The 25,659-nt window shown below is 47.0% G+C and overlaps 1 protein-coding gene across 1 annotated transcript in view; it reads left to right on the forward strand.

Annotated features, from left to right (window-relative positions):
- Positions 1 to 25,659, forward strand: part of GPC1 (glypican 1) — a 162,908-nt gene that overhangs the window by 74,856 nt on the left and 62,393 nt on the right. The window contains exon 2 of the mRNA XM_031605023.2: positions 6,090 to 6,248. Coding sequence (XP_031460883.1) covers positions 6,090 to 6,248 — 159 coding nt within the window. The remainder of the gene's footprint in view (positions 1 to 6,089; positions 6,249 to 25,659) is intronic.

The raw sequence follows: 25,659 nt of genomic DNA on the forward strand, positions 1-25,659 counted from the left end.
GTGACATTTTCTCTGTTCCCTTCCTTTGGGCAGTTTGCCACAGAAACATGCGCTGATGACATTAGGATTCTCAAACTGTCATTTCTGAAGGCATGCTTATCTACTCTGTACTTAATATTTTTCCAGGACATGAAGGTGGCTCTTTCTCCTCTGTTAATTAACTTTTTTTTGCCCATGTTTGCCTGCCTTATAAATTCTTCTGACATCGGGGTCTGGGATTAAACAAATTGATACCACACTTTCAGTGTGTGAGCATGACACTGAGCTGACAGCTTGGAGTCTGAAGAGTTTAAATGCATGAACAGAGCAGATAGGAGGAAATTCCCACCCAGTCTTACCCACACCTCTCCCTGAAAGCCACACTCCTGGACCGAGCGGCTGCAAGACAGAGCGGGCATCTGCCTGCCTGGGGTCCTTTGTTCTGAGGATGCCAGCTGTGGTATTTCTCAGAAATACCTGCATCTCTTCACTGGGTCAGAGCTTCATTGTAATGCAGTTACGGAGCAGTGCTGACCTGGTATGGAGCCAACTCCCCGCAGCAGCCAGATGGAGTTGTCTTATTTGGTTAACAGTGTTTTGATAGTTTATTAAATCTTGGTAGGAGTTGAAAGGTAAAGAGTGGAATGAGCAAATCTTATGGATTATCTGTCCTTGCATTTTCAGTTGCTGGGTGTAATCTTGGCCAGAATGATGGGTTGTGTGAACATGCATTCATGTTTTGCTGTTGTGTTGTCTTAAGGCTGTTTTTACCGCTGATGTTTTCTTTATCTGGCACAAAAGCATGAGTTCATGTCAAGTAGCACAGGCTGTGTGATCAACCATTGGATGGTAAAGCATTATGAAAGTGGTTCATCCTTGTCCAGTGCTATTGCTCAGAGCAGGGCAGAACACGGCTCAGTGCCTTTTGATCAGATTTGGAAGGCTTGCTATACAACACTTCATATTTGGGCCTGCTATGACTCCGCTGACATTACATACAAAGTGAAGCCAAACAGACCAATACTCTTAGCACACAACCAGAAAATAGATCTCCCATTTTGCCTACAGCTAATTGCACAGCAAGGAAACGACTGCACGGCGCCGAGCAGACACCAGCCTCTGCAAAGCAGGAGACATCCTGAGTTGTGCTCCCTTAACAGAGCAGTGTGGGTTTCAGTTCAGCCTGATGCTGGCAGCTGCTGTGAGAGCAGCTACTCCCTTCCACTTTACAGAGGTGCTTGGGTGCAGAGGTGTTGGGAAGAAGCTTGGCAGTTAATGTTTCTCAGAATATCTGGAATGAGAAGTGCAAGAGGAACTTGTCCTAGGAGGATCAGCCACAAGGCTGTGTCCTCGTCACATGTTTCTGGGTTCCTCTGGTTTTCCTCTGCGAGTTACATGTCACAAGACTGGGTTTCAAAGGTACCATGGTAGTGGGTTTCATGGTACCAGTGTGAAAGGCTGTGCTGTCAGTGACTTACCAGCTTGCTCTAAATCACTCTGGGGATTGTATTTTCTTCAAACACATGTATTTGAAGAGAGGTGAGGACAGGAGCACCTGAAGCAGGAGAAGCAGAGAGGCACAAGGAAGGGATTTGCTTTCATTGCACTGCCTGTTTGTTAGGTGCCTAGCAAGGCCAGCAGGAGAGAAGTGGAGCTTACCAGGTGTTCCTGTGTTCCCTGGCTGCACCAGCCCCAGGGCTGTGCCCTGCCCTCCTCAGGCTGTGTGCAGGAGGGCTCTTAGCAGTGTGGGATTTCAGCAAGCCCAGCTGTCTGCGACCTGACCCCAAGGAGCCTCTGAGAATGGGCTTTGGGCTGCAGGTGCTGAGGACCAGAATGGAGCAGTAGGGGTCTAGGAGTGTGAGAGGAGTTTTCTGGAGCAGTTTGGAGAATGGGTGGGATGAGCATTACAAATAAGAGGGAAGACTCATGATGGATTTATCGCAGCCAGGAATAAATTATTCCTCCCAGAATTTATTTTCGTAATAATTTGCATTTAGATACTCTAACACATCCAAATAACCCCCAACCTTCTGCAAAAATTGTGATAAATTCAATCTCCTGCATCATGTGAGCGCAATAGAAATAGCACTATTTCCATGGCTAAAGGGAGCTGAGAGCTCTCAGTGTTGCCTTTAGTCCCCCGGGCCTGCTGTTCTTCCTGCAGGGCAGCCTGCCTGGGGCTGCGCCCCACTGAGTCAGGGGTGTGTGTGGCAGGGCTCTTCCTGGGGGCTCTGGCACAAGAGGTGAAGTGATTTGATAGTTGGCACTCTCAGGCAGAGTCATGAATTTGATAGCCAAAGCGATCTGCTAACACTGCCAGCTGAGAGGGTATCTGAAGGACAATCAAAGCCTGTAGCCAGGCAGTGTGATATTTTCTTGTCCTCAGCCTCCTGCCTATTCCTTTCTACTCCACTCCAGGGCTGCTCATTGTAAGTGAGGAATTTGGTGTTGTTTTCATGCATGCTCTGCCCTGTCTCTGTTTCAAGGAGACAGTGAAGTCCATGGGTTATATCCCAGCCTGGTTTGGCAGCCCACTATTCATGAGACATTTACTAAACCACACATTTTTGGTTGCTAAAGGTTTGGGCAAACAGATAGCTCTGCAAGGAAGAAGCTGGGCATCCCAAAGTACTTCTTCTTGTACTTAGTCAGCCATATCTTAAATGTGGAATACGTAAAGCAGAGCAGAGCTGGTATGAGCTGTGGCATCCAATGCAAGCTGGGTGCCTCTGTGCCATGCTGTGTAGCAGTGGGCCACGATTTGAAGGCTGGAGCCATGAGAGAAGTCTGGGTTTTAAGTTACAGGCACTCATGCCCTGACTAAGTTGGTCTGAGTATATGTGGAGTATATCAATTATCTTCAAGATTTCTGCCAGCCTCTGTTTGCTGCCAGTTTGGCTTCTGCTGTGTTCTTTTGCTTTCTGCAAAGCTTTTCCCAACCTGGGAGCACATGCTATGGAGCAAATGGTGAGCAGCATGTCAGCTGCAGACAGCAGGAAATTTCTCTGATGCAGCAGTAGAGAGGAAGAGTGCACTGTGTCTTGCAGATTTACTGCTTGTAGAACATCTCAGCTCTCCATAGATACCTGCAGATAATCTCCAGCCAAGTGAACCCAGAGGTATTTATAGTGCACTGTCAGCAATGACATAATGTTGAGTTAGCAAACAAATGAACTTTGATATACAGGGAAAACAAAAATACAGTCTAGAGTATGTTTATTTTGAAATCAATTTAAAGAAATGTTGAAATAATAGTAGCGAATCCAGGGTGGGTCAGGTTAAAAAGCGAAGCAAGAGAAGCATTCTAGCAGAGCTGTAAGACTTTTTTGTACGCACCAAGTTAGGCGTACAAAGACAAATGAGGAGAACTTAGCTTCCCACTGAGATAAAATGCTGTGGTGCTGAGTACCCTATAAATACCTCCTGTAGAAAGCTAATATGAATGTTGTATCAAAAGGAATTAAGGCTGCTCTGAATTTAAGCATTAAAAAAAGGAAAAATATATCAGTTTGATTCCCTAAGTTGTGTAAAATTAAGCAATTTTAGCTACGAGTTTGCCTTTTCCCTTTCTGCCTTTCCCCCCACTTTCCCTGCTCCCCGTTGGCCGCAGGTTGTGTGCTGCTCTGTTAGCAGAGCGGTGCTGGACCGCTGCCACTGCCGAAACACACCCAGCGCTTCAGGCTGGGGTGGGAGCAGGGAGGATTTTGTCTGCTCATGTCGCACTGTAATCATGTCACGCTGTAATTAGCACACCTCAAAATCTTGCTGCTCCTCCTTGCTGGTGGGCAGCTAAGGTGCAGCACAGTGCCCATCCCCTTGGGCACCTGCCTCCTTCTCCAGGACAGGCATGGTTCTGCCCAGGCTGCAGCCCCAGGTTGAGGCCCCAGGCTGCTGGCCTCCTGCTTTCTCCCTTTGTTTCTGGAGCCCGGTGTTTGCTCCCCACGGTTCCAGGCTTGGTGGGCGCAGTTCTGAGCGGGGCTCTGCTCCGGGTGCCCCATGCTCCTGCTGGAGTTCGCTGCAGCCTGGAGAAGAGGGGCAGGAAGCCATTGCTGAGGCTGGGAGCAATGTGCTGGCGGCAGGTCAGGAGAAGGGGCTCTCAGGAGGGCCGTTCCCACCGCCTGGCCTTGGCTTGCCAAACCTTAAGGGGTTGTTGGTGCTGAGGCTGAGCCTTCCAGCCTTGGTGCTGCCAGCCAGCAGGCCTGGCAGAGCCGGTCACTGACAGGGATCGTTTCATCCTTGGGACGGTAATGGGAGTGTGGGAGAACGTTTGCAGCAGTAAAACAACAGCGAATAAAATGTTGATTCTCCTCAGATATACTGTGGAAGCAGAAATCAGGCAGAAGAGGCTGGGCAAGAAGATTTTAATTTGCTGTGACGTGAAACAAAGCTGCACCTTGTAAAACAATTCCAGCTGTCTGGAAGGAAATACACGAGAGGAAGGCTGAGCCCAGCAGCACACGCTGCTGGTGTTTGCCTCTTCTCTTGGTTCCTACGTGAGGCTGCTCGACCCGTGTGGAGCTGCAGCAATGGCACTGGGCCTGCAGCCCGTGAGACCCGCAGGCGGCGCAGCCCAGCAGTGCGGCTCTGGGCGCTTCATGGGGACTGCTCTCCCCCACAGCTGGGCAGAGCAGGTTCTGTCCTGCTCCCATTCCTCTGGAACCTCAGTGTTCCTGAGCCATCTCACCTCACCTGCTTGCAGGTCGTTCCAGAGCTGTCTGCCAGCAGGGAACCCAGTGCCAGCCAGTGCAAGCTGCTGAATGGCTTCTGCCTCAAATGCATTAGGTACAGAGCTCTCCTGTCAGAATGACTTCTGGGCTGCTAATTATGTGGCATTGACAAGGGGAGGGCACATGCCCAATTTTAAAGACCCTTTAACCTGAGGTATGCATTTGCTAAGGGCTCTGGGCTGGAAATAACTCAGGACTTCAGTGGGAAACTCTGGGACTCTGCAGGTTCAGCTGTTGATGCACATAAGGTAGAACATGATTTTAAGTATTTGTCTAAGCTATGACATTAAGACAGCAGTCCTATAAAACTGCCAGCAAAATCACTGGCAGTCCCAATAAATTTTTGTTCTTTGCAATTGGTTTATCTCAATTTAAGTTGTAATGTAAAAAGTTTTTTTATATTCTTTAAAAGAAATAACCATGATGTTTGATTTTGTTCAAATGAACACTTGTTGCTGGGCAAGGAGAAGTGTGAGGTGTGTTTTCAGGTGGACTCTCTTTGTTTGTGAGGACTCTCAAGAGCTTCTGCAACTGTTTTCAAAATATTGCTGAGTCTGCCTGTGGAAATGGTTGCTTCTCCAGAGTGAAGAGATTGAGGAGGGTCAGAAGAAACTTCCATTCTGAAGAATATTCAATTTAACATCTGTGTCATTTTACCTTTCCTGTCCTTCCTTATAGTTTTATAGTTCTTTATAGTTAGATAGTTCCTTATACCCTTATAAAGGGTATATTTAACCAGTGCCTGTCATAGCAACTCTTTTTGGGGGGTGGCTGTGTTTCTTTCTGGAAGATAAGATTTTTCATTGTAAAAAGAGTAAATGGGCAAATTTCAAAATGTGTGGAGGATAATTAGCCAACCAGGTTCCACCGGTTTTCAGCACACCTCTGTATTTTGAAAACTTCTCCCTAATCTTATCTCTCTGGTTCTAGAAATCCCTTCTCATGATAGGGACAGGACTTGAGGGGTTATTCCTTCTGGTTTTTTGGGTTTTGTTTTTTGGCAAAGTAGTTTCACACAGCTGTCCTAAGAGATGTGTGAAGTCTAATGAGGACAATTAGTGTGTCATTTCATGAGAGACTTTCGTGTCTTCTAGGTTCTGTCTAAGGCAGAGGGGGTGGGAGATACTTGTATTTCTAATTTCCTTCCCAGTGCATGGATTTTATTGCCTTCACTTTTCCTTCCATCACAGTTCAGGATGAGAAAACCTCTACCTGCGTTCAGACCAACTGCTAAACTAATGTAGGATAACTGCAATTAGCAAGTAGATGCATAATGCAGGCCAGGTTATCAGGAAGTCAGAATGTTTTTATGCTGAGGTCATCTGGGGTGAAATCCTTCCCTTTCCAGAGCTGGCCACTCAGCTGTGCTTTCTCTCACTGTAGGGGAGCACCTGCGAATCTGTCCACAAGGCTACACCTGCTGCACCAGCGAGATGGAAGAGAACTTTGCAAACAAAAGCCGAAGTGAATTTGAAGCCATGATGAAAGAGGCCGGCCGCTCTGTGCAGACGATCCTAACGGCGCAGTACAGAAGCTTTGACAGTAAGTAAAATTGCTCTGTTCACCTCCTACTCAGGTCCCAGTCACTGCAGTATTCATGTTCGATATGAATTCCTCTGCATCTTGTTCTATAGTTTGTCCAAAGTGTTGACCTTCAATAGCAATTATACCTCAGGCTGTGTTCTTGAAAGAACAAGTCATTTTGAGAACTCCGTTTCAGTGAGGCCATTGCAGGAGGCTGGCAGGCACTTGTGCCATCAAATTGTGTCCTTTGGCACAGATGCAGCTTTTACAAACATAACGTAATCAGGTCTTACCACAACAGCATAACGTTGGAGATACTGATGTAAGACTTGGCATGGGAAGATGCAGACTACAGTAAAGGTGGCTGGATAGTCTTCAGTAGATGTGGAGGGTCTAAGGAGGCTTGGATTTTTCTTATTTTCTCCATGTAAATTGCAGTTAAAGAGTTCAGTTCCTGTTAGATGTTTTTATCTTTAAGTTTTGCAGAAACATATGAAAATGGTATATGGGAGCAAAGAACTTAAGTGCCATTGCACTTAAGTAGTGGTAGGCAGGCACACTCTCCAAAGCACAGCATCCCCTGTAGTGTTCTAAGCAATGGCAAAGGATGGCTCTCTTACTTTTATTGTTCCCTGAAGAATACATTTTGTAGTGCGCAGAAAGCCTCAAGGCCTTCAAGGCCACTGGAAATAAATGGTTTATTAGCAAAATTGAGATGACCTATGATTCAGAGACTGTATCCATTATCAGATTTTGAAGAAGGTCAGGCATTTAAAATCCTGGTCCTCCTAACTTTATCAGCAGTCATCATATGGAGTTACCATGAAAAGAATAGGAGTTGGAGAAAGAAGCTATAATAGCCAGAAAGGTGGAACTGAAAATTTCAAACAGCACATAATAGATCCAAAGAAATAAACCTGACCTTCAGGGAGCTGATAACCAAGATTAAGTGCTTTTGCACTGAATAGAAAGAAAAGGCAGTGCATCTCTGCAAAATGCATTGTAGCTGTGTGGCCAGGGTTGACCACGGCAAAGGCATTCTTTTAAAAGCTCAAAATTAATTGATTTTCTCCTGCCTTAAAAACTGAGAGCCAAGATTTTCAAAAGAGCCTTCCAGTGATGGTTGCTCAGGCTGTCAGCTGAATGGGAGTCCCTGCTGAGCACACTTGCCCCTCCAGCCTCTCGCAGAGGTTAATGCAGAAAATCCACCAGCTTCAGCGTCCTCTCCCTTTTCTGCCTCTTGTGAATTTTGGCTGGTTCATCTGCTCTTTATTTTTGCCCCAAATATTCAAAAGAACAGGCTTCTACCTGAGCCATGAAAGAGGGTATAAGTCTTGATGGAAAGCTTTGAGGGTTATGTTATCTATTGGAAGACACTTCAGTGTGACGCTTTGGTGGATGTAGTAGTAATAACAGCAGTATGAATAATGGTATGGAAAAAGAAGCATCTCAGAGAGGAATGCCTATGTTGAATCCCAATTAGAGCTGTGAGAGCTTTCCTTATTAATAGCATTTTAGAAAAACAGGCATTAATTCTTGTGGTGCATAGCCAAGTGTGTTGTTCTTGTTTCTGTTTTTTTTAAAGCAGCAAACAACGTAAGTGTTCAATAAGCAAAGCATTGCTGTAACAGACCATAATGCACAGATCATTAGTGTTTTGCAGTGGAAATAACCTCACTTGAGCCCTCAAGGCCAGGAAGATGTTTTCTGCTCCCATTATACCTTTTTCAGTTTGATTAACTTTGCTTGCAATCAATACAAAGCTTATGATTTATGCAGGACACCATTTTTTAAAAAGCATTCATCGTGCTGTGTCTTTGTTTCAAGCATGAGTTTATCTATATGGGTTTTTTTGTTTTGTTTTGTTTTTTAGCTGCTGGATAGGTGGTTTAAAATTAAGGTGGTTCTGCTGATGGGTCAGTGAAATCACAGTAACTGCTGCAGCAACATAGTAGAAACCACCTATTTTCCAACTGATGTTAACCTTATATTTGACTGAGGTGTTTTGCCGGTAGTGCTGTATAAAGCTGTAGAGGATTTATTTTAATGTTGAACTCACAAGTTCTAGTCTTTCTAGACTTGAAGTAGACTTTCTCGGCCCTGGACGCTAGGTTTTGTTGCATTTCCTTATCAGCAGCTTCTGTGGCCAAGTGATTAAAGCAGAGACATTTCATTGCCTTTGTTTTTGATTTATTCCTAAATCTGATGCTGATGTGATTCTCACAGTGCTTGTGTGTTGTCCTCTAGAAAGGGTTTTTCCTTTCCACTTTCCCCATGTCTGTGTTCGGCCTTTTAGGAGAGAGTGCAGCTAACATATATGCTTTGCTAGCAGGTGTGGCACACTGAACTGTAGGCCTGGAGCTATCTTCAGATTCACCAGAGCAGATCTTACTTTTGTAATCTCACTGCTGATCATGGCAATAGTCTCTACTTGCAAATTGCCCTGAAGCTCCAGCTAACAAAATATCAAGTCTACAGCAGTATGCTTCTGAAGTAGTGTTCTCTGTGCTGGTGTTCAGCACGTGGCTTCAGAAGATAATTCGTCCTGCAGGTGGGTTAGCAGCAGGTCTCTTTTCAGAGCTGTATTTTTGTTGCACAATTATCATCTGTAGTTTTGGCTGCTTTTGGGACAGCCACTTTGTGTCTGAGAGTGAGGTCTCCTTTATCTCATACAAAGTACTTTTAGGAAATTGTACACATGAAATGCAGATGATAGGTATAGACATGCATGTAAAACAGATCTCTGGTTTGACTGCTCTCCCTCCATAGCAGAGGACAGATGCCTGCTGGGTTGCCCTTCCCCCAGGATCTGCCAGAGCTAAATTTAAAGTTGAACAGCCTACAGTTTTGCTTGTCTGCTTACCGGAGCGTTGTTTTGCTTTAGTTTGGTTAGCAGGATCTGGGGCATCCAATTTGAGCTCTGCGTACAGTCATTGGCTTGCTGTTAACCTTTTAATTGAAAGCACTGCTTTGCTCCACAGCCAATTGTTTTTAATTTAATAAGAAGAAAAAAGAAAAAAACCACAGATCCGAAGTGTTGCAGGTATATGCTTTCTGTGAGCAAGGGCTAGGGCAAACATGGAGGTCTGAGCAGGCCAATTCATTGGGAGGGCGAGGTGCATGGCTGCTCTGTTGGTGCTGATGTCCTGGGGCTCAGCAGGGGGCTGCAGGTGGGTTTGGGGCAGAGTTTGGGAAATGTTTCATAGCCCTGTCAGTCTCAATATTGGAAACTTTCGTCATGTGATATTACAAAGCATGTTACTTGGGCAAGCAGCTTTGCTCTGGCAGGGATTTCAGGAGGTGCACCGGGCCCCCTCTGCTGGCTGCAGAGACAGAGCTCACCTCTCCAGTGCCATCACATCTTGTGTTGTGCCCAGAGTTACAAACATCGAGAGGCTTTGGGAGAACTTCCATAGGAAAGTGAGCTTTTTTCCAGTGGCACAGGGGCTGCAGGCTGCAGGAAACAGCGTTGTTTCTCTGCCCCCTCTGAAGGCTCTCCTGTTGGAATGCAGTCCTTGCCTGTCTCTGTCCTCTCCATTTTTCCCCACTTAAGTCACTTTTTAATTATATTGTGATACTGTGCCAGTCTTTTCTTCTTCCTCATTTTGGTGTGCATGAAGCACTCCCTGCGTGACCGCCGACCTTCAGCTGCGAGCCAGGAAATCTCGCCTTTTGGAGCTGCTTCGTATTTTTAGGAAATATCAACAAGCTGAACCAAAAATCTCTGCTTTTCTTCTGCATTGCACAGTCTAAAAGCTGTTTGTCATAAATCCTGAGATTTTTAAGCTGAAGCGAGCAGTCACAAATTAAAATGTATGAATTTTATATGCAGGTGCCCATTGGAATGCTGATATCACATAGAAACTTCCATCATTTTGAAGGTTGGTAGCTGGAAATCACCTACATTGAAGCGCAGGCTGTGCAGCTAATTAACACGGCTTGAGAGTTACTTTTTGATGGTTACATTCTTCCTCTGAAAATAAATCATTGTTTTAAATGTAACGCGGCGGGGAACATCCTAGAGGCTGTTACGTGCTGGTGGCTAAAATCCTAGAGATTTCTGAAGGTTTCTTTTTTCAAATTCAGTTAAATGTGTCTTTGCCAGAGTTTGTAAGGTACATTTATTTATCAGTACTGGGAATGCTTGAGGGCAGTGGCTGGGAGGATGTGCAGCTGACTCCTGCTGCTGGCTGCTAAAGCGGCCCTGCAGAATCCAGGCCGGAATCTGAATGTGGGGGGATGTTTTACTCACTTGATGAGAACCAAACCTTGCCAGCCCAAAATTGTAAAGGCATCTGAATTTGATGGCTCGCACACCAAAAGATCCAAGAGATGCAGGACTGCTCTTTTCAGGAAATGGGTGACAATCAATCGAAGCTGTGCACAGCTGGACCACAGGGACCCACAGTGCTTGCATCAGGTAACTCCAGGAAGTGTTTTCTGCACCTCCATCGCTGCCTGGCTTGGCATTTGTCACCCAAAGGAGCCACCCATGTCCCCCTCACCCCTGACAGCAGCACCACTGTTCCCTGGAACCACAATTGGGACTCCATTTCCTTTGACTTTTAAGCCCATAATTAGCCAGATTGCTCTTTTTGGAAGAGCCCTAATTGCTCTTTTTGTGGTATCTTCCCCATGCCAGAGCCTTGCCTTTGTGGTTTGTGTGTGCAGGCTCAGCTGTGCAGGACAGCCGGTGCCCACATCCCCAGCAGACAGGAGGTGGCTGGGCATCCCCATGGGCAGCAGCTCAGCAATATTTGCTGACATCCAGCAGTCATTCCAGACACAGGCCTTGCATTGGCCTGCTGTCATCCTCGTGGCTGAACATCTGAGCCAGCAGCTAGTCCTCACCTCTGCTGTGTACGTGCTGACCACTGAATTTTGCTGACAGCCTGGGGTGCAGGGTTTGCTAAAGCTGCCCAGCTCAGAGCACCAGTAGCTGTTCTGTTCCCACTGCTGGGCGGTGCTTGGGCAACATCAGTCTGCAGAAGCTCAGTTCTCCCCAGCTTTCCCTGCAGGATTTACTGAAAGTACTTGGAAAAGGGGCTACACAAGGTGATCCCTTTGGCTCCCTTGAACTTCCTGGCCCCAGGGCTGGTTTGGGGAGGAGGGAGAAAGTGAGGAGAATATTCCTTGACCTGGAAATTAAAAAGTGGGGTCCTTAGGTAGGTCAAGGATGGAGGAATGGAGAGGGTTCCCTTGGCTGCTTCCCTAGGAGGAAGGCAGCAGGTGCCCACATTTACCTCCTCCTTTGTTTCCATCAAGGAGCCACCTTAAGAAAGCCCTAGCATGAGGCAGGACGGGTGGTAGTCCTGCCATCATACCCACAGAAGGAAGATGCTTTCATGTGTGGTGCTGAGCCTCCCATTGGGTATTTATGGTTTGCTGGAATGGGGCGCGGTGTCTATCGAGGCACATTCCTGGGCTCGGTGAGATTAATCCTGACAGCTCAGTGCCTTGGGGAGGCAAACACTTAGGCTCACCTGTAGCAGCTCCAGCACCTGGGCTTTTCTCTCCCCTTACAGCCACTTCACATCTAATCTGCAAGGCTCCGTCGTGTGCTGCAGGGCATATTGCAAAGTACGTGCAGCACTTTGCTTAACAGATGGCACAGGCACAGTATTCTCCTTTAAAAAAGGATAGGAACAACACCAGCCCGTGGTGCTGGCTGGGACAGGAGCGCAGCACTGGGCTGCCTGCTGCAGCGACAACACAAAGAGCTGTTTTCGTCCCTGCACGAGCCAGAGAGTAGAAAAGGTAGATCAGTCATCTCAGTTTCAACAGCTGTCACCGTATTTTGTCAAACACACCAGAGAAAGCTGCTGCTGCATGGAAAACAGGGAAATGCACATCCCTGGGGGGACATCAAAGAAAGCACCTGCTCTTCCAAGATACAGGATGACACAGATGTATTTTGTGAGAAATTAGCAACGACCAGGTAGAATTCCAGAAAAATCGTTGGCGGAGTTTATTTTTACCGTTGATGAATCAATGCACAAATCTCTCTGAAAACCTCTGATTTCACCCAGTGAGCAGTCATTCAGCCAAGCATTTATGGCAGGTGCTGCCTGAGGCCCTCACAATCAGGCAGTGTCCCACAGGGGCTGGGGGTGGCCGGGGGGGGAGGTGGGTGCTGAGGGTGATTCCCTGCAGCTTGGTGTGGTGCGCTTCTCTGTTGCTGATACTATGGGAGCACCGAGGGCTGCAGAGGCAAGGTGCTGTCCCAGCTTACACATCAGCACTCACAAGAAGCTCAAAACTACAACACTGAAATATGTGGCATGTCCTGACACAGGAGGTTGTGCTATTTTGAGTGCTGCAAGATATCTGTTCTCATCTGAGTTGATAGAAGTACTTTGTTCTCTCTTAACCAGAAATGCTGGGAGCAAATTGTTGATTCTGCTTTGCTAGTTACTGACACATGGATACAGCCAAGAAGCTTCTTGTTTCTGTAAGGCTCAACACGAGGGCCAATGACTTGCTTAAAGAAAAATCAAATTTTAGGTGAGTGGACTGTGGAGAACGTGCATCGTGCAATAGGTTTGCACCAGAGATGAGAACAGAGCCTGAGCCCCATGACTTCTGGTGAGGTTCTGGAGTACCAGCAGTCCTTCTAGTCCATTAAAAGCCGTTATCCTCTTCTTGTAAGAGAGCAAAACACATGTAGTCATCCCAACTCTTACAGGGGTTCCTCATATTCCCATGCATTTGTTCTCAGCACCTTCTCTCTAAGAAGAAACAGGCACTGGCTCTGAAGGCTCCTTTGCTCCTTGGTGGGAGTAAGCTCTGTGCAACGCCCCTTCCAAAGTGGAGGCAGTGATCAAAACCCTGTGGGAAGTCTGCAGCCAACCTGTGCAAATGGGTGCAAGGCTGTAACAGAGATTTTTGGCACGTGGCATGCTGTGTGATTAGAGGTGCTCAGCTGACTTTTAGAGATGAGCATGGCTAACGGCAGTACTGGTGGGAGCTTGAATGTGCTCTGTGCCTACGGAAACTGGGCTGAGAACTGATTTATATGTAGGGAGAGTTGGAGGTAATCCCACCTTGGGGTAAAAAGAGACTAGATGCCTTCACTGACAAGGATTCCACCTCTACATCTGCCGTGGCTGCTTACAAATGCTTCCCTTCTCCCCTCTTTTCTGTTCTTACTTAATTTCCTCCCTTCAGTCCAGCCGTTTCTCAGCTTGAAAAGCACAGTTTGCATGCTCTAACGGGTGCTGAGCTTTTTTCCAGTGCCTCACTTCCCTTCCAGGCTGCGCCAGAGCGTTTTGATTCCATTCTTGTGTTTCCTGAAATTAGCCAGGTTAGTAGGAAAAAGTAATAAGGATTCTTTTTCTTCCTCAGAAGCACATTTTTATCAGTTACTTCACTTTGTTTTCTCACGTAGCTCTGGAAATGTTGCCTCTGCTTGCCGTATCTACATCTCCAAGAGGGATGCATACATTTTGGCATTGATTGCTACACCTGCTGCTTAAAACAACAGCTATAATCTCTTTCCTTGGATCAGCATCTAAGAGCTGCCAAATGATACTCTGAAACAAAATTAATAGGGAAAATGATCATAAAGAGAGCATGAAATTTGCTTGGATTTTCATTTTTATGCAAAGGTAAGGGCTGTATTCTACAGAGGTGTTGCTGGAGCTGAATATGATAGTATACTTGTATGTTGAGAGGTAAACAGCTTGTTCACTTGGCTTGAGAGTGCCACAAGTTTCTTGTTAAATGTGGATGCTGCATAGCAATCTCCAGCTGTTTTTAAGCATAAATGAAGCTCTGAATGAAGGGGAAGTTGGATATAGACCTAAACAGTTTTGCTCTGAATACTGGGGGCTTTGACTTTCTGCTTTTTGTTCCTGGTGATGTTTTGCAAGTAATGTGTAAGTAGGCAACATGGGGAGACCACCTCTGCTCTTCAGTGCAGGCACCCCCAGCTTCCTCCTCGCCTGGAGCCGGCTGTGGTCAGCAGCTCAGCGGGTCACCTGGCTGACCTGGGCTGCAGGAGCCATGCTTGGGGTGGGCACAGGGTCAGGGTTCTGCTGCTAACACTCTGGGGTAACTGAGCAGCTTCCTGCAGCCCCAGCAGTGGAGCGATTTGCTTGTGAAGTGCAACCTCTGATTTAATGCTGCTAAAAATGAACAAAAGTCCTCGAAGACTAACAAATGCCAATAGAAGTATCGTAGGGCAGCATGTGGGCTTGGGGGGCAGCAGTCCCACCACATGCTGCCTGTGCCAGCAGGGGACCACGAGCTCCCAGCTGATGATCACTGCCAGCAACGCTCCCCACGTCAACACGGGCTGGCAGGGGGCAGGGGCAGGAGCTGCCAGCTTGGACGGGGCAGCTGTGGGTCAGCAGTAATGCATTTGCACATGTGCACGTGTCCCCATGCAGCCTGTCCTTCCTGCATGGAAATTCCCAAGAATAACACGCAGCGATGCACATTTGCTTGCTTTGTGCTGCACTGGTGACATCTGAGGGCAGAAGCCTCCTGTTTGTCCTGGTTTGCTGTAGATCCCTGTTTGCACAGTCCGTCACAAAAGCTCTACAAGACGAAAGACAAGATTTCTTGTGCAGCCTCAGCCCACACCTTCTGCTCTGGCACCGCTGTGCAGCGATGCCTCCTCTTTAATGATGTGAGGCTCTTCTTTTCCTAGTCCCCTGGCCTCTTGCAGGGTATATGATAGATGGTGCCTGCTGAATCATCAGCAGTTGTTTTGTAGCACGCTGCATTATTTACTGTACAGCAGCCAAATCGTGCACTCAGTACATAATTATTAATTTCCTCATCGGCTAATTAAAGATTGTATCACAATGCACACACATCAGGGAGCTGAATTAAGGGTATGAGAGCAACCCAGATATTCTCATTCCCCCACATATCTCCATCACAGAGGCTCTGCCATGAGGTATGGAGGCAGCATGGGGCAGTGCCTGCAGCTGTGGGGTGAGCAGAGCACAGGTGGCCAGTGTGCCATCCTGCAGAGCACCATCCTTGGCTTCTTCTCAGCCTCAGGATGGTTAAGAAGTTTTGCTGTGTCCTTCCCCCCAAAATTCAGCTTTCAGCAGATCTCCCAGGTGGAAGATTGGTGCAGAACGTGCGTGGGATGTTTGCTGTAGCTGTGTTCCTACAGGTGCTTTGCCCTCTGCTTGTCGGAAATTTGTGTCAAGTGGGACGAGTTAAGTGGAATCTTTAAAGATCTCTTTATTTGATCACCCCTTTATTGTTGTTATCTCAAAGAGAGAAAATGACATATTTATAGAGAAAAAACTTTGGAGGAGGCTGATGTTTTTATTGTTTGTTCCTCTGGTGTTTGGCAGAGTGCTTGAGATTTTCCAGCGCTATCATAATGGTTACAACAAATGTGCCTTGCTGGTGGGATTGTATTTTTGTACTTGAGATGTCGCAGGTGAGCTGATACAGACTCAAACCACTACTGCCCCCAAAATAGCTTTTATTCATAGTTCTCTTTCAACTGGATAAGTATTTTTGCTGGAGAATTAAGAAGTGCTTTTTTGTGTTTTTAAAGTTAATGCCCAGAAATTCTTCAGCTGATCAGCAGAGGTCCTGTGTAGGAGGGCTCTTTCATTACCAAGAGTTTAAGTGAGCTGTAAATATAGGTTACGTGCTTGTGCACGTTCAGAGTACCATGAAATATAATTAAAAGATTCTGGGCACTGCAAGCATAGGAACAACATAGGAAATAAACGTTTGACCTTTCTTACCTTTGCTCGGCAGTAAGCAGTTGTTCTCTATGCTTAATGCCTGCATTACTTACTGCTCTGGCTTAAACGCAAGAGAAAAGCACCTACTGGGTGTGCTGGAGGAGCACTCACAGTTCAGTACTTCTACTGTCAGGACTTTTTTTCTTCTCTAGAAGGTGAGTGGAAAATGCCAAGCTAGAATCCAAGAGCTACCTTTAGTTACACAGGACATTATCTTTATGAGCAGGAGAGAGATTTGGAGTCTACTGTTATTTCCATTTTCTGACAACAAAACAAAACAAAAATGCTAATGGAGAGATGTTGTGTCCAAAGCATTTCTGGTTTATTTCTGGCTGAGGAAAACACTACACGTGTATCACAGCACAGGGAGTCAACCTTACAAGGTACCAATCCTTGTTATCCGAGCCCATCACTACTGAGCTCAAAGCATGTCCGCAGGGCTCGCAGTGCTCTCGTTGCTCTGACCACTACTGTAAGGCTTCCTCTGGGTCATTTCCTGCCCAGTTCTTGCCTGCAGAGCAGAGGCACCTCAGGACACCTGTGCTGGGCTGTTGGTGGGAGAGGTTCCCCAGAGTCTCTGAAGGCATGGCGTGAGCAGCAGGCCCCGTGCCTGGGATAAACCTGCTGTTTTAGGAGCGTGTCCAGGGGAGCAGAGCCAGCCTGAGGATGTATCTCATCCAGCCCACTGATGGGACCAGTTCCAGCTGAAATGTGGCAGTGGGAATCAATATCTGTCACTCCAGAGGTAAGCACTGCCTGCAGTAGGCAGAAATCAGCACCGCAAGTAGAGGCTCTGGAAACAAATTGGCTGGGCCTCCCAACAGCTCCTAAATGAGCGGGCATGCTGCTGGGCCCACAGCCCTTCCTACAGAGGTCAAAGCCTCTCTGCTGGGATGTCAGCAGGGCACATTGCAGGGATTTGGTACCCAGGCTTCTGAAATAGCTGAGGGATGCTCCCTTGGCTGCTGAAGTGGGCACAGCATGGGAAAGGGGAAAACCACCCTGAGACTTGTGGTAAAGAAGCTGGAAGGGCAGAGTGTTAACAGGCAATGCCTCCTGGGCATCAGGGTTGGGAATTTTGCTGCTTTGCAGGCTTCTCGTTTACAGATTCTGTGCAAGGTTACTGTGCTTTGAAGATGAGGGTTAGCTTAACACCAGGAGAATGTATAAACAGCCCATAGCCAATCACACTTGCACATGCTCAATTCCAGCTCTTGAGAGGCAAAATCCTGGGCATCAGGGGGAAGACATTGGCAGCCAGCAGTCCACATGGTAAGCAGCAGTCGTGGGCATCCATGGGACCAGATTATGGAGGCAAAGAGAGCAAAGAGAGATTTCTTGTAAACATAAAGGCATATTTAGAGGAGTGATATCCAGAACTCCCCAAATAGTTTAGATTTGGTCTGTTTCCGTTAAAATAAAGTGCAGTGATTAATTTTCTTTAAAAGGACTTTGGAGTCTTTAAAAGGGTTTGGAGTCTGTGCTGCCATAGAACTTGCAGGTCTCTACAGCGCAGTGCATTCTGAAAGGACAGGCGTTCCTGATAGCAGAGCTGTCCGTGCAGACCACATGGCTGAGTGCCGGGTTGCAGCGTGCCGGTGGAGCTGTCGTTGCTGTAATTGGCTGTCTGATGTTTGTGTGTTCTGCACCAAAAGCTTTCCGAGCCACCCAGGAGGCCGGCAGCCACCAACAGCACGTTTCAATCTTTTCAGTCTCCCCCGCAGTCAAAATGCTGCAGTAAATCTTTCTAATTATTTCACTCAAGTTTTGTATGTAAACCCAGACATTTATCTCTAGAGCTGCAGATTTGGGTATTTCATAGCAGCATTAAACTAGAAATAGAGTATATTTTCTTCGTACTTTCAGAGATTTGCAATGAAATGAAACAATCTGGAACCTAAAATCAAATGCTGGAAGTTCTTTTTCTAGTGATAATAGGAATTCACTGGGTCAAGCTCAGCTGATAAAATACCTCAATTTCAGATTGCTGCTAACAGGCAACTCAGGGGGAAGCAGTTGCTCTTTGAACTCTGAATTTTGTTTTAAGAACAAAATTACTTTGCAACACTGTAAATTACCAAAACTAACATCTAAGGAACAAATATAATAATTCTTCTGTACAATAATTGCAGATCTGATGTGCAGGAGCCATGCTCATGTTGCAAGGACCCCTCACTGCAGACATACCAGAAAAGTGATGTTGCAGACAAAGTGGACAGTGCAAGGTCAGACAACCTATGTGATCCCACACGGGCAGCTCCATCCCTCACACCGCCAGCATGGAAACATGATGCTGAATTTGGACACCAGATGTAAGACTTCTGTTTTTAACATCAATAACTGGAGTACCTCCAGTCACTACAAAAATCCACCTAACAGGATCAAGGCACATTTCACATATGCAATAAATAATAAAATATTAATCTGAATCTGAAAATAGATTTTTTTTTTCTCAGCTCCTGCTTTAGGGAAGCTAAGTGGTCAATTCCCAGACAAAATGATGTGGCTTTTAAGTGACGAGCATCAAAGACCGTCTGGTTTTAAGATGTTGAAAAGGCACTGAAAATGTTCAGGTAGTTAGCTTTGGATGATATAATACTTGGCTTAATTTAAATCCTGTAAAGACTGGACTAATGCATATATCCTAAGAGGTAATTGCTTTGAGGAAGTGGAAAGTACCATCTCTTCTTCATCCAAAGTGTGTGCCTGGGCTAATAGGGTGGAATACCATTTTGGGGTTACCCTGGGCTCTTCAGTGGCCTTGCAGGAAAAGCTCTCATCTCACCCTGGGTGCAGGAGGAGCGTCCCGGCTGCTGGTGCCAGGTGTCAGCAGCTGCTCTGCCTGCGGCGAGCTGCCCGGCTCACAGGCAGGGTTGGGAAAGTGAGCTGTTGTTTCTTGGGCAAGTGCTGTAGATGTGGGATCAGGAAAGCCAAGGCGCAGGTGGAACTGAACTTGGTGAGGGACGTGAAAAACAACAGGAAGACTTTCTATAGGTACACTGGCCAAAAGAGACAGGCCAAAGCGAGTGTACCTCCTTTGGTAAATGTAAAAGGAGAACGGGTTTCAACGGACGGAGAGAAGGCCGAGGTACTGAATGAGTTCTCTGCCTGAGTTCCACCTCTGGGTGGGGACTGGGGTGGTAAATGCCCTCCCGCTGTGAGGACAGAGCAGGTCCGACATCGCCTCATGAGACTGAATGTGTACAATGGGGCCGGATGGCGTGCATCCCAGGGTTCTGAAGGAGCTGGCTGAGGTGGTTGCCGAGCCGCTCTCCATCATATTTCAGAAGTCGTGGCTGTCAGGCGAGGTCCCGGATGACTGGAGGAAGGGTCACGTCACTCCCATTTACAAGAAAGGGAGCAAGGAGGACCCCGGGAACTACAGGCTGGTGAGTCTCACCTCTGTGCCTGGGAAGATCATGGAACAGATCCTCCTGGATGACATGCCTGATCACATGAGGAAAGGGCGTGTGATCCGTGACAGCCAGCACGGCTTCACCAGAGGAAGGTCATGCTTGACCAATCTGGTGGCCTTCTATGATGGAGTGATGGCATCGGTGGACAAAGGAAAGGCGACCGATGTCATTTACCTGGACCTGAGCAAGGCCTTTGACATGGTCCCCCACCACATCCTTATCTCCACACTGGAGGGATGTGGATTTGATGGGTGGACCACTCGATGGATAAGAAACTGGTTGAAAGGCTGCAGACAGAGGGTGGTCATCAATGGCTCTATGTCCAGGTGGAGGCTGGTAACGAGCGGCGTCCCCCAGGGGTCTGTCTTGGGACCAGTGCTCTGTAACATCTTTATCAATGACATCGATGACGGAATTCAGTGCACCCTCAGCAAGTTTGCTGACGACACCAAGCTGAGTGGTGTGATTGACATGGTTGAAGGACGGGATGCCATTCAGAGGGACCTCGAGAGGCTAGAAAGGTGGGCTGGGTGAACCTGATGAGGTTCAACACGGCAAAGTGCAGAGTTTTGCACTTGGGCTGGAGGAATCCCAGGCATCCCTACAGACTGGAAGGAGAGGTCCTTGAGAGCAGCCCTGTGGAGAAGGACTTGGGGGTCTTGATAGATGAAAAACTTAACATGAGCCAGCAGTGTGCCCTTGCGGCTCGGAAGGCAAATGGGATCCTGGGCTCCATCAAAAGAGGGGTGGCCAGCAGGGACAGGGAGGTGATTGTTCCCCTCTACTCTGCTCTTGTGAGGCCCCATCTGCAGTACTGCGTCCAGGTCTGTAGCCCCCAGTACAAGAAAGACAGGGAGCTGTTGGAGAGGGTCCAGAGGAGGGCCACGAAGATGATCAGGGGACTGGAGCACCTCCCCTATGAGGACAGGCTGAGGGAGCTGGGCTTGTTCAGCCTGGAGAAAAGAAGGCTGCGGGGTGAATCATTGCTGCCTTTCAGTACCTAAAGGGAGCCTACAGACAGGAGGGAAATCAACTCTTTGAAAGGGTGAGTGACAGCAGGACAAGGGGAAATGGTTTTTAAGCTGAGGGAAGGGAGATTTAGGTTGGACGTCAGGGGGAAATTCTTTATGGAGAGAGTGGTGAGGTGCTGGAACAGCTGCTCAGAGAGGCTGTGGATGCCCCGTCCCTGGAGGTGTTCAAAGCCAGGTTGGATGGGGCCCTGGGCAGCCTGGTCTAGCATTAGGTGGAATGGTTGGTGGCCCTGCATTGGCAGGGGGGTTGGAGATTCATGATCCTTGAGGTCCCTTCCAACCCTGGCAATTCTGTGATTCTGTGATTCTGTACTGCTACCTCACGGCAGGCTGGCTCTGTTTTCTTTTGGGAAGCTTGGTGTTCCAAACAGACGTTGCTGTTTGTAGGCAGTGTTCAGACAGATGCCGAGCGCAGACGACTGCAGCCCGCTGCTCCTGGTGCTCCATGAGCAGGAGGCTGGCATGTGGACACATCTGTAGTCAGGGTTGGGCAGAGAGCTGGGAGAGCCCCAGGGAGGATGGAATTTTCCCTCCCATGGCAGACAGGCTGTGTGGGTGTGGGCACTGTGTGTGGCACAGCACGGCTGCCCAGCCCCAGCCAGGTGCTCAGTGAGGTGCAGAGGGCAGAAGTCTATCTGCTGCTCTGTAGGAAAAGCAATCAGGAGCATGGAGATTTGGTCGATTCATTTGCAGAGCCTTTTGAGAGTAAACCGAGCTAAAGCAAAGCAGGAGGAAGGACTTGTATCCTGGAGCTGCAGCTGAAAGCTGCTGACAGAGCTGTGCAGACAGAAGGGAACGAGGATGTGATTTTTAACTTATCTCATTTCCTCACCCTTGAGCAGCATGAGACTAAATCAAAAGGGAAAAGGTGGTCCAGAAATGAGCCCCCAAACCACAGCCGTGGGACTCTCAGGACTGCTTCCCTGCTTCATTGAAGATGTCCTTTGTGATTTTAGGGACGCAGTGCAGGCTCAGTGCCAGAAAAGTCATGGGGCAGCTAATCCCATTTATCTCACTGGCAGGTCCCTAAATATCCCTGATGTTCTGAGCCCAAGACTGTAATAGGACTTTCCCAGCTCCCACAGGCATTATGAAGACAGATAGACTAAAAAAGAGCGCACATCCGTTAGGAACAACAGCTATATAAGAACCTCAGGTGCTCTTTATTATGCACGGAAGAAGTGGGATGGAGGAAGGATAACATTATGTGTTAAAAATAGAGATTAGCTCTGTTAAAAAGGGGCCATTGAGAATTAAGCAACAGCCAGGAGAAAGCGCGTAGAGGCGTTGCTGTAGACATGCCTCTGCTTCATTTTTCTTGTCTCTCATTTCTCTGTATTCCAAAATGAAGTGACTGTTTCCTTGCAGAAGGCTGTGAACCCAGAAATCAGGCTAACAACCTGCCTGTACATAATGAGGGAGAAGCTGAAGTACATCATCATTGCCCTGAGAGGTAATTTCCAGAGCTAAATGGTCCCACATTTGTAAATGTTCATCCTTCAGAGCCGTTCATTTACTGCACTGTCTGTCATTGCCTGGGTCACTGGAAAGCACAGAAAGATCAGCTCAGTGCTTCTCTGCCTCACGTCAGAGCCGTGTAGCACAGCTCATGTGCTCAGCACCATCCCTGTTTGGAGCTCTGCAGCCTGCCAGAACCATGTGCACCAAGGGATGCTCGGGGTGGCCCAAGGCAGGCACAGTAATTGCAATTAAAAGGCATTTCCTAAGCTTTGAAGTGCTGGCAGTGATGGTATTTGTAAATGGATTTCACTCGACTCAGGCATGCTGGGAAGATGAAACTGAAAGTCTCTAGGAAGTAAAGCTTTCTGTATTCTTTACATTCTAAGGATGTTTTGGGTTAAGAGCTGTCAAATGCCTGCGCTAGGAAGGAAACCATGTGCAGTCAGGTCTCTTAATGCACCAGTGCTTCATGTGGCATTTTTCTGTCTTGTTTCCATATACTCTGAGAAATAATAAAATGAAGGAGCTTTAATTCTGGAAACAACACTGGGGTGATCTTAATATTTTCATTTGCATTCACATTTTTTAGCAGTTCAAACTGCAGTAAATTATATGCAGTTCTATCACACTATAGCCTTATAAAGTGGAATTGTATGCAAAGATTTGCAAAGCATCCACAGCACAAGTTATATAGACTTTTTTTTTTTTTTTAATAGATGCAGAAATCAAGCCACAGTGAAAGTGTCAAAAAATAGTCCTTGAAATATTTCCACTTCCAGGTTGGAAAGTAATAACAGTTCTACCGCTGCTAAGCCTCAGCCTGGCAAATATTTTTCTGTCATTAAAATAAGCATTTCCCAATGCTATTTCCTTCCTGTCACACTGAGTATTGGGCTATAATTCTCCCCACTGCTTCTGTGAGCAGGTGGAGGGGTCTAGACAGGCTGTGGTTTGGAAGGACTCTGAGCCATGTCCCACAGGTGTGTAGGTTTCTGTATGGAGCTCAGCGGGTGTGTGGTGGTGCTGTCTCCTTTGCTGTTGGTCTGAGGTTATATATCCTGCTCTTTGCTTTTGCAAATAGTCCATTGGAGCCACTGGGAGTAGTCGTGTGCTTAAGGCAAACAAAGTTTGCTCTTAATATAACAAAATAGCAAGTTTACAGGTTTGAATTGATGGCTCAAGTGGATGGAAGTACCAAAAAGTACCTACAACAATTAGTTGCTCACAGAAATGCCATGCCCTCCAACCCTCATTGTAACCCCATCTATTTTTCACATATTTTAGGAGAGATATTGCTTAGTTTACATTAGCATGAATGATGAGTGCTAATCTGAGATGACAGAGCAATTTAAAACTGGCAGTAAATTGCTGAGGTAATATGTAAAATGTGAAATGTCTCATTTTTTAGGAGAGGTAAGACAAAGAGCTTAACTGCACCTTTCTTCAGGCTGGTTTTTGCCAAGCAGGGCTGCTGGGGTTTTGGAGCCTGTGCTCTCTTCATACTGGCTCCAGTTCAGATTGAAGTCAAGGCCCAGACCTCGCTTTCTTCCCAGTAGCTTGACCAGGTGTGTATGTGTCAGCAGAACAAAAACCAAAAATGTTAATAAGGACTTTACCCCTTCTTTTCCTGGAGCAGGTAATGCAGCTGGGCAGTCCCAGGAAAATCCTGTCTCTTAGGCAAGGCAGCTGCCTCTGTCTTCAGGAAGGGGATGGACAGCTGTCCCTTCCCTGAAAACACAGGTGGCACTGGGGCACAGCTGGCATGGTTCCGATTTTCAGGAGGTTGTGCAACTTTTCATTCCAGGCTCTGTTAAATGGTCTTGGCCAGAAATATTTGACCAGATGGCATTGGAGCTGCTTTCCCTATAAGATTACAAAGTGCCACTATTTACAATCTCAGCAGCTGGAAGCTGATGAAGTACTGGTGCAACTGGCCACTGCCTTTCCAAGCTCATTTTCTTGGTACACTGGGAGTCCTTAGGCTTCTCATGATCACATCTTCAACCTAAATATGCCATTGTTTATTGGTTACGTGGTTTAGCTGTGAAATGAGTGTGATGCTGCATCCTCAGCTCTTACTCTTCCTCATGCTTCCTGTCATTCCCTGTCCTTCATACTCTGCGTTTCCAGTAGCATACCAAATGACACTGAGCTTTTCTACAGGAGATGATGCAATTAGTTTGTCTTAGGGGCTTCATGGCAGCAATATGCGATGTCTGAAAATATCTGCCTCTGCTGGAATCCTTTGAAGTGGAAATGAAAAATACAGTGTTTACTGGCCCACTAACCCTAGTTAAGCACAGAGCACACCAAGTCTTAAAGGGGTTTTAGAGGACCAAGAATTGGTTTCTCATTAAGCATTCCAAAGAACACTTTGCAGATATATATTAAAAGACATCCCTTATCTCTGTACACATTTGTTTACTGCTGGTGATACTCCCTGCACCATAACTCTGCTTGCACTGTGCAGCTGGGCATAAATCTCATTTTTAGGAGCCCTGATCATGTTACGTTTCTTGACTTCCTAAGATAACAGAAAATGAGATGATTTGGGATAATCCAAGGGCACGTGCAGTGTAAGAGCATTGAGAAGAGTAGCAGAGGGCTTGTTAGTGCAGGCTGACCTAATGACTGAAGCCAGCTCCTTATTTTGTTGCAAAGGTGACCTGAATTGAAAACCAGTTGCAGTTGTGCTTGCAAAAATGTCCATCTGAACTCCAAAGCAAGGTACGAGGACCTTGATGGGAGTATCAAGTTGGCCAGCATTCAGGAGAAGGTCCAGTCCTGGTACATGGTGAGCTGGCCAGGATCTCCCCTTGAGGAGACATCACACCTGGTAATGAGAGTAAGAAAGGTAGCTGGGGGAAGCTGATCAGAATGCAGAGGAGGTGAGTGAGAGCAGACAGCAGAGGTGATAGAGCAGAGCCCAGAGGGCAGAGGGGGTGGTGGTGAAAGAGGCTGGTCATGGACAAAGCTGGGAAATGGGCAGAAGAGAAGGGAGCCCCTGGGTCAGTCACCGCTGAGTAGGTGCTGCAATTTGTGTCCTTGTAGCATTACTACAGTTGTGGTTGTTACTGATGTTAGGGCGTGCCAGGGGAATACCAGACTCTTTAGAGGTCCTGGCCCCATCCTCACCCCTGCGGCTCATCCCCTGCAGCCAGCCTGGCCCTGTGCATGTCCTAAGGCAGAGCTGGGCAGAGGGGAGAAGAAAAGCAAGCTTTAAATATGCAAGCACTGATTAATTCTAGCTGTGTTTGAACTGATTATGGAAGGAAGAAGGAATCAAAGCTGGGATTAGAGGCTTAGCAAGCCTGAGTGCATACTTGAGCAGCTACTGTTCTCTTACAACCCTGCTGCACTTGGGTATTGCTGTACTGGTATTGTGCCGCTCTCCCAAGGCACCTGCAGCAGTCCCAGTGGCTGGACCAAGAGAAAAGAGCATCTTGGTTGTTGCCAGCTTTTTCATCCTCTTCTCCCATGACCCACTGGAGACAGACTTGCTTATTTCCTAATAAGCTACTGTATTATATTTTGTTATACTCACTGTGTTTTGCTGATTTTTACCTGCTCCTGGATGTGATGGATTGCGATTTTGTGTGCAGGCGAAATTTCAGGTGTCCGAAAGAGTTCGTTGAGGAGATAATAGTCATTGGCTGCACCCATAGCTCATTGGTGTGCTGTATCTCTGCATTAGTTCTTCACACTTCACGTTTGGAGGTGGTCCCTTCAAGGCAAGATGTGATAGCATCATATAGAGGTCCCCAGGCTTTATTTGCTTCCTACCCTCATTTTATGAAAA

This window comes from Phasianus colchicus, chromosome 10, assembly GCF_987193195.1.
Source record: "Phasianus colchicus chromosome 10, bPhaCol1.hap1.1, whole genome shotgun sequence".
In the NCBI taxonomy this organism is placed as follows: Eukaryota; Metazoa; Chordata; class Aves; order Galliformes; family Phasianidae; genus Phasianus; species Phasianus colchicus.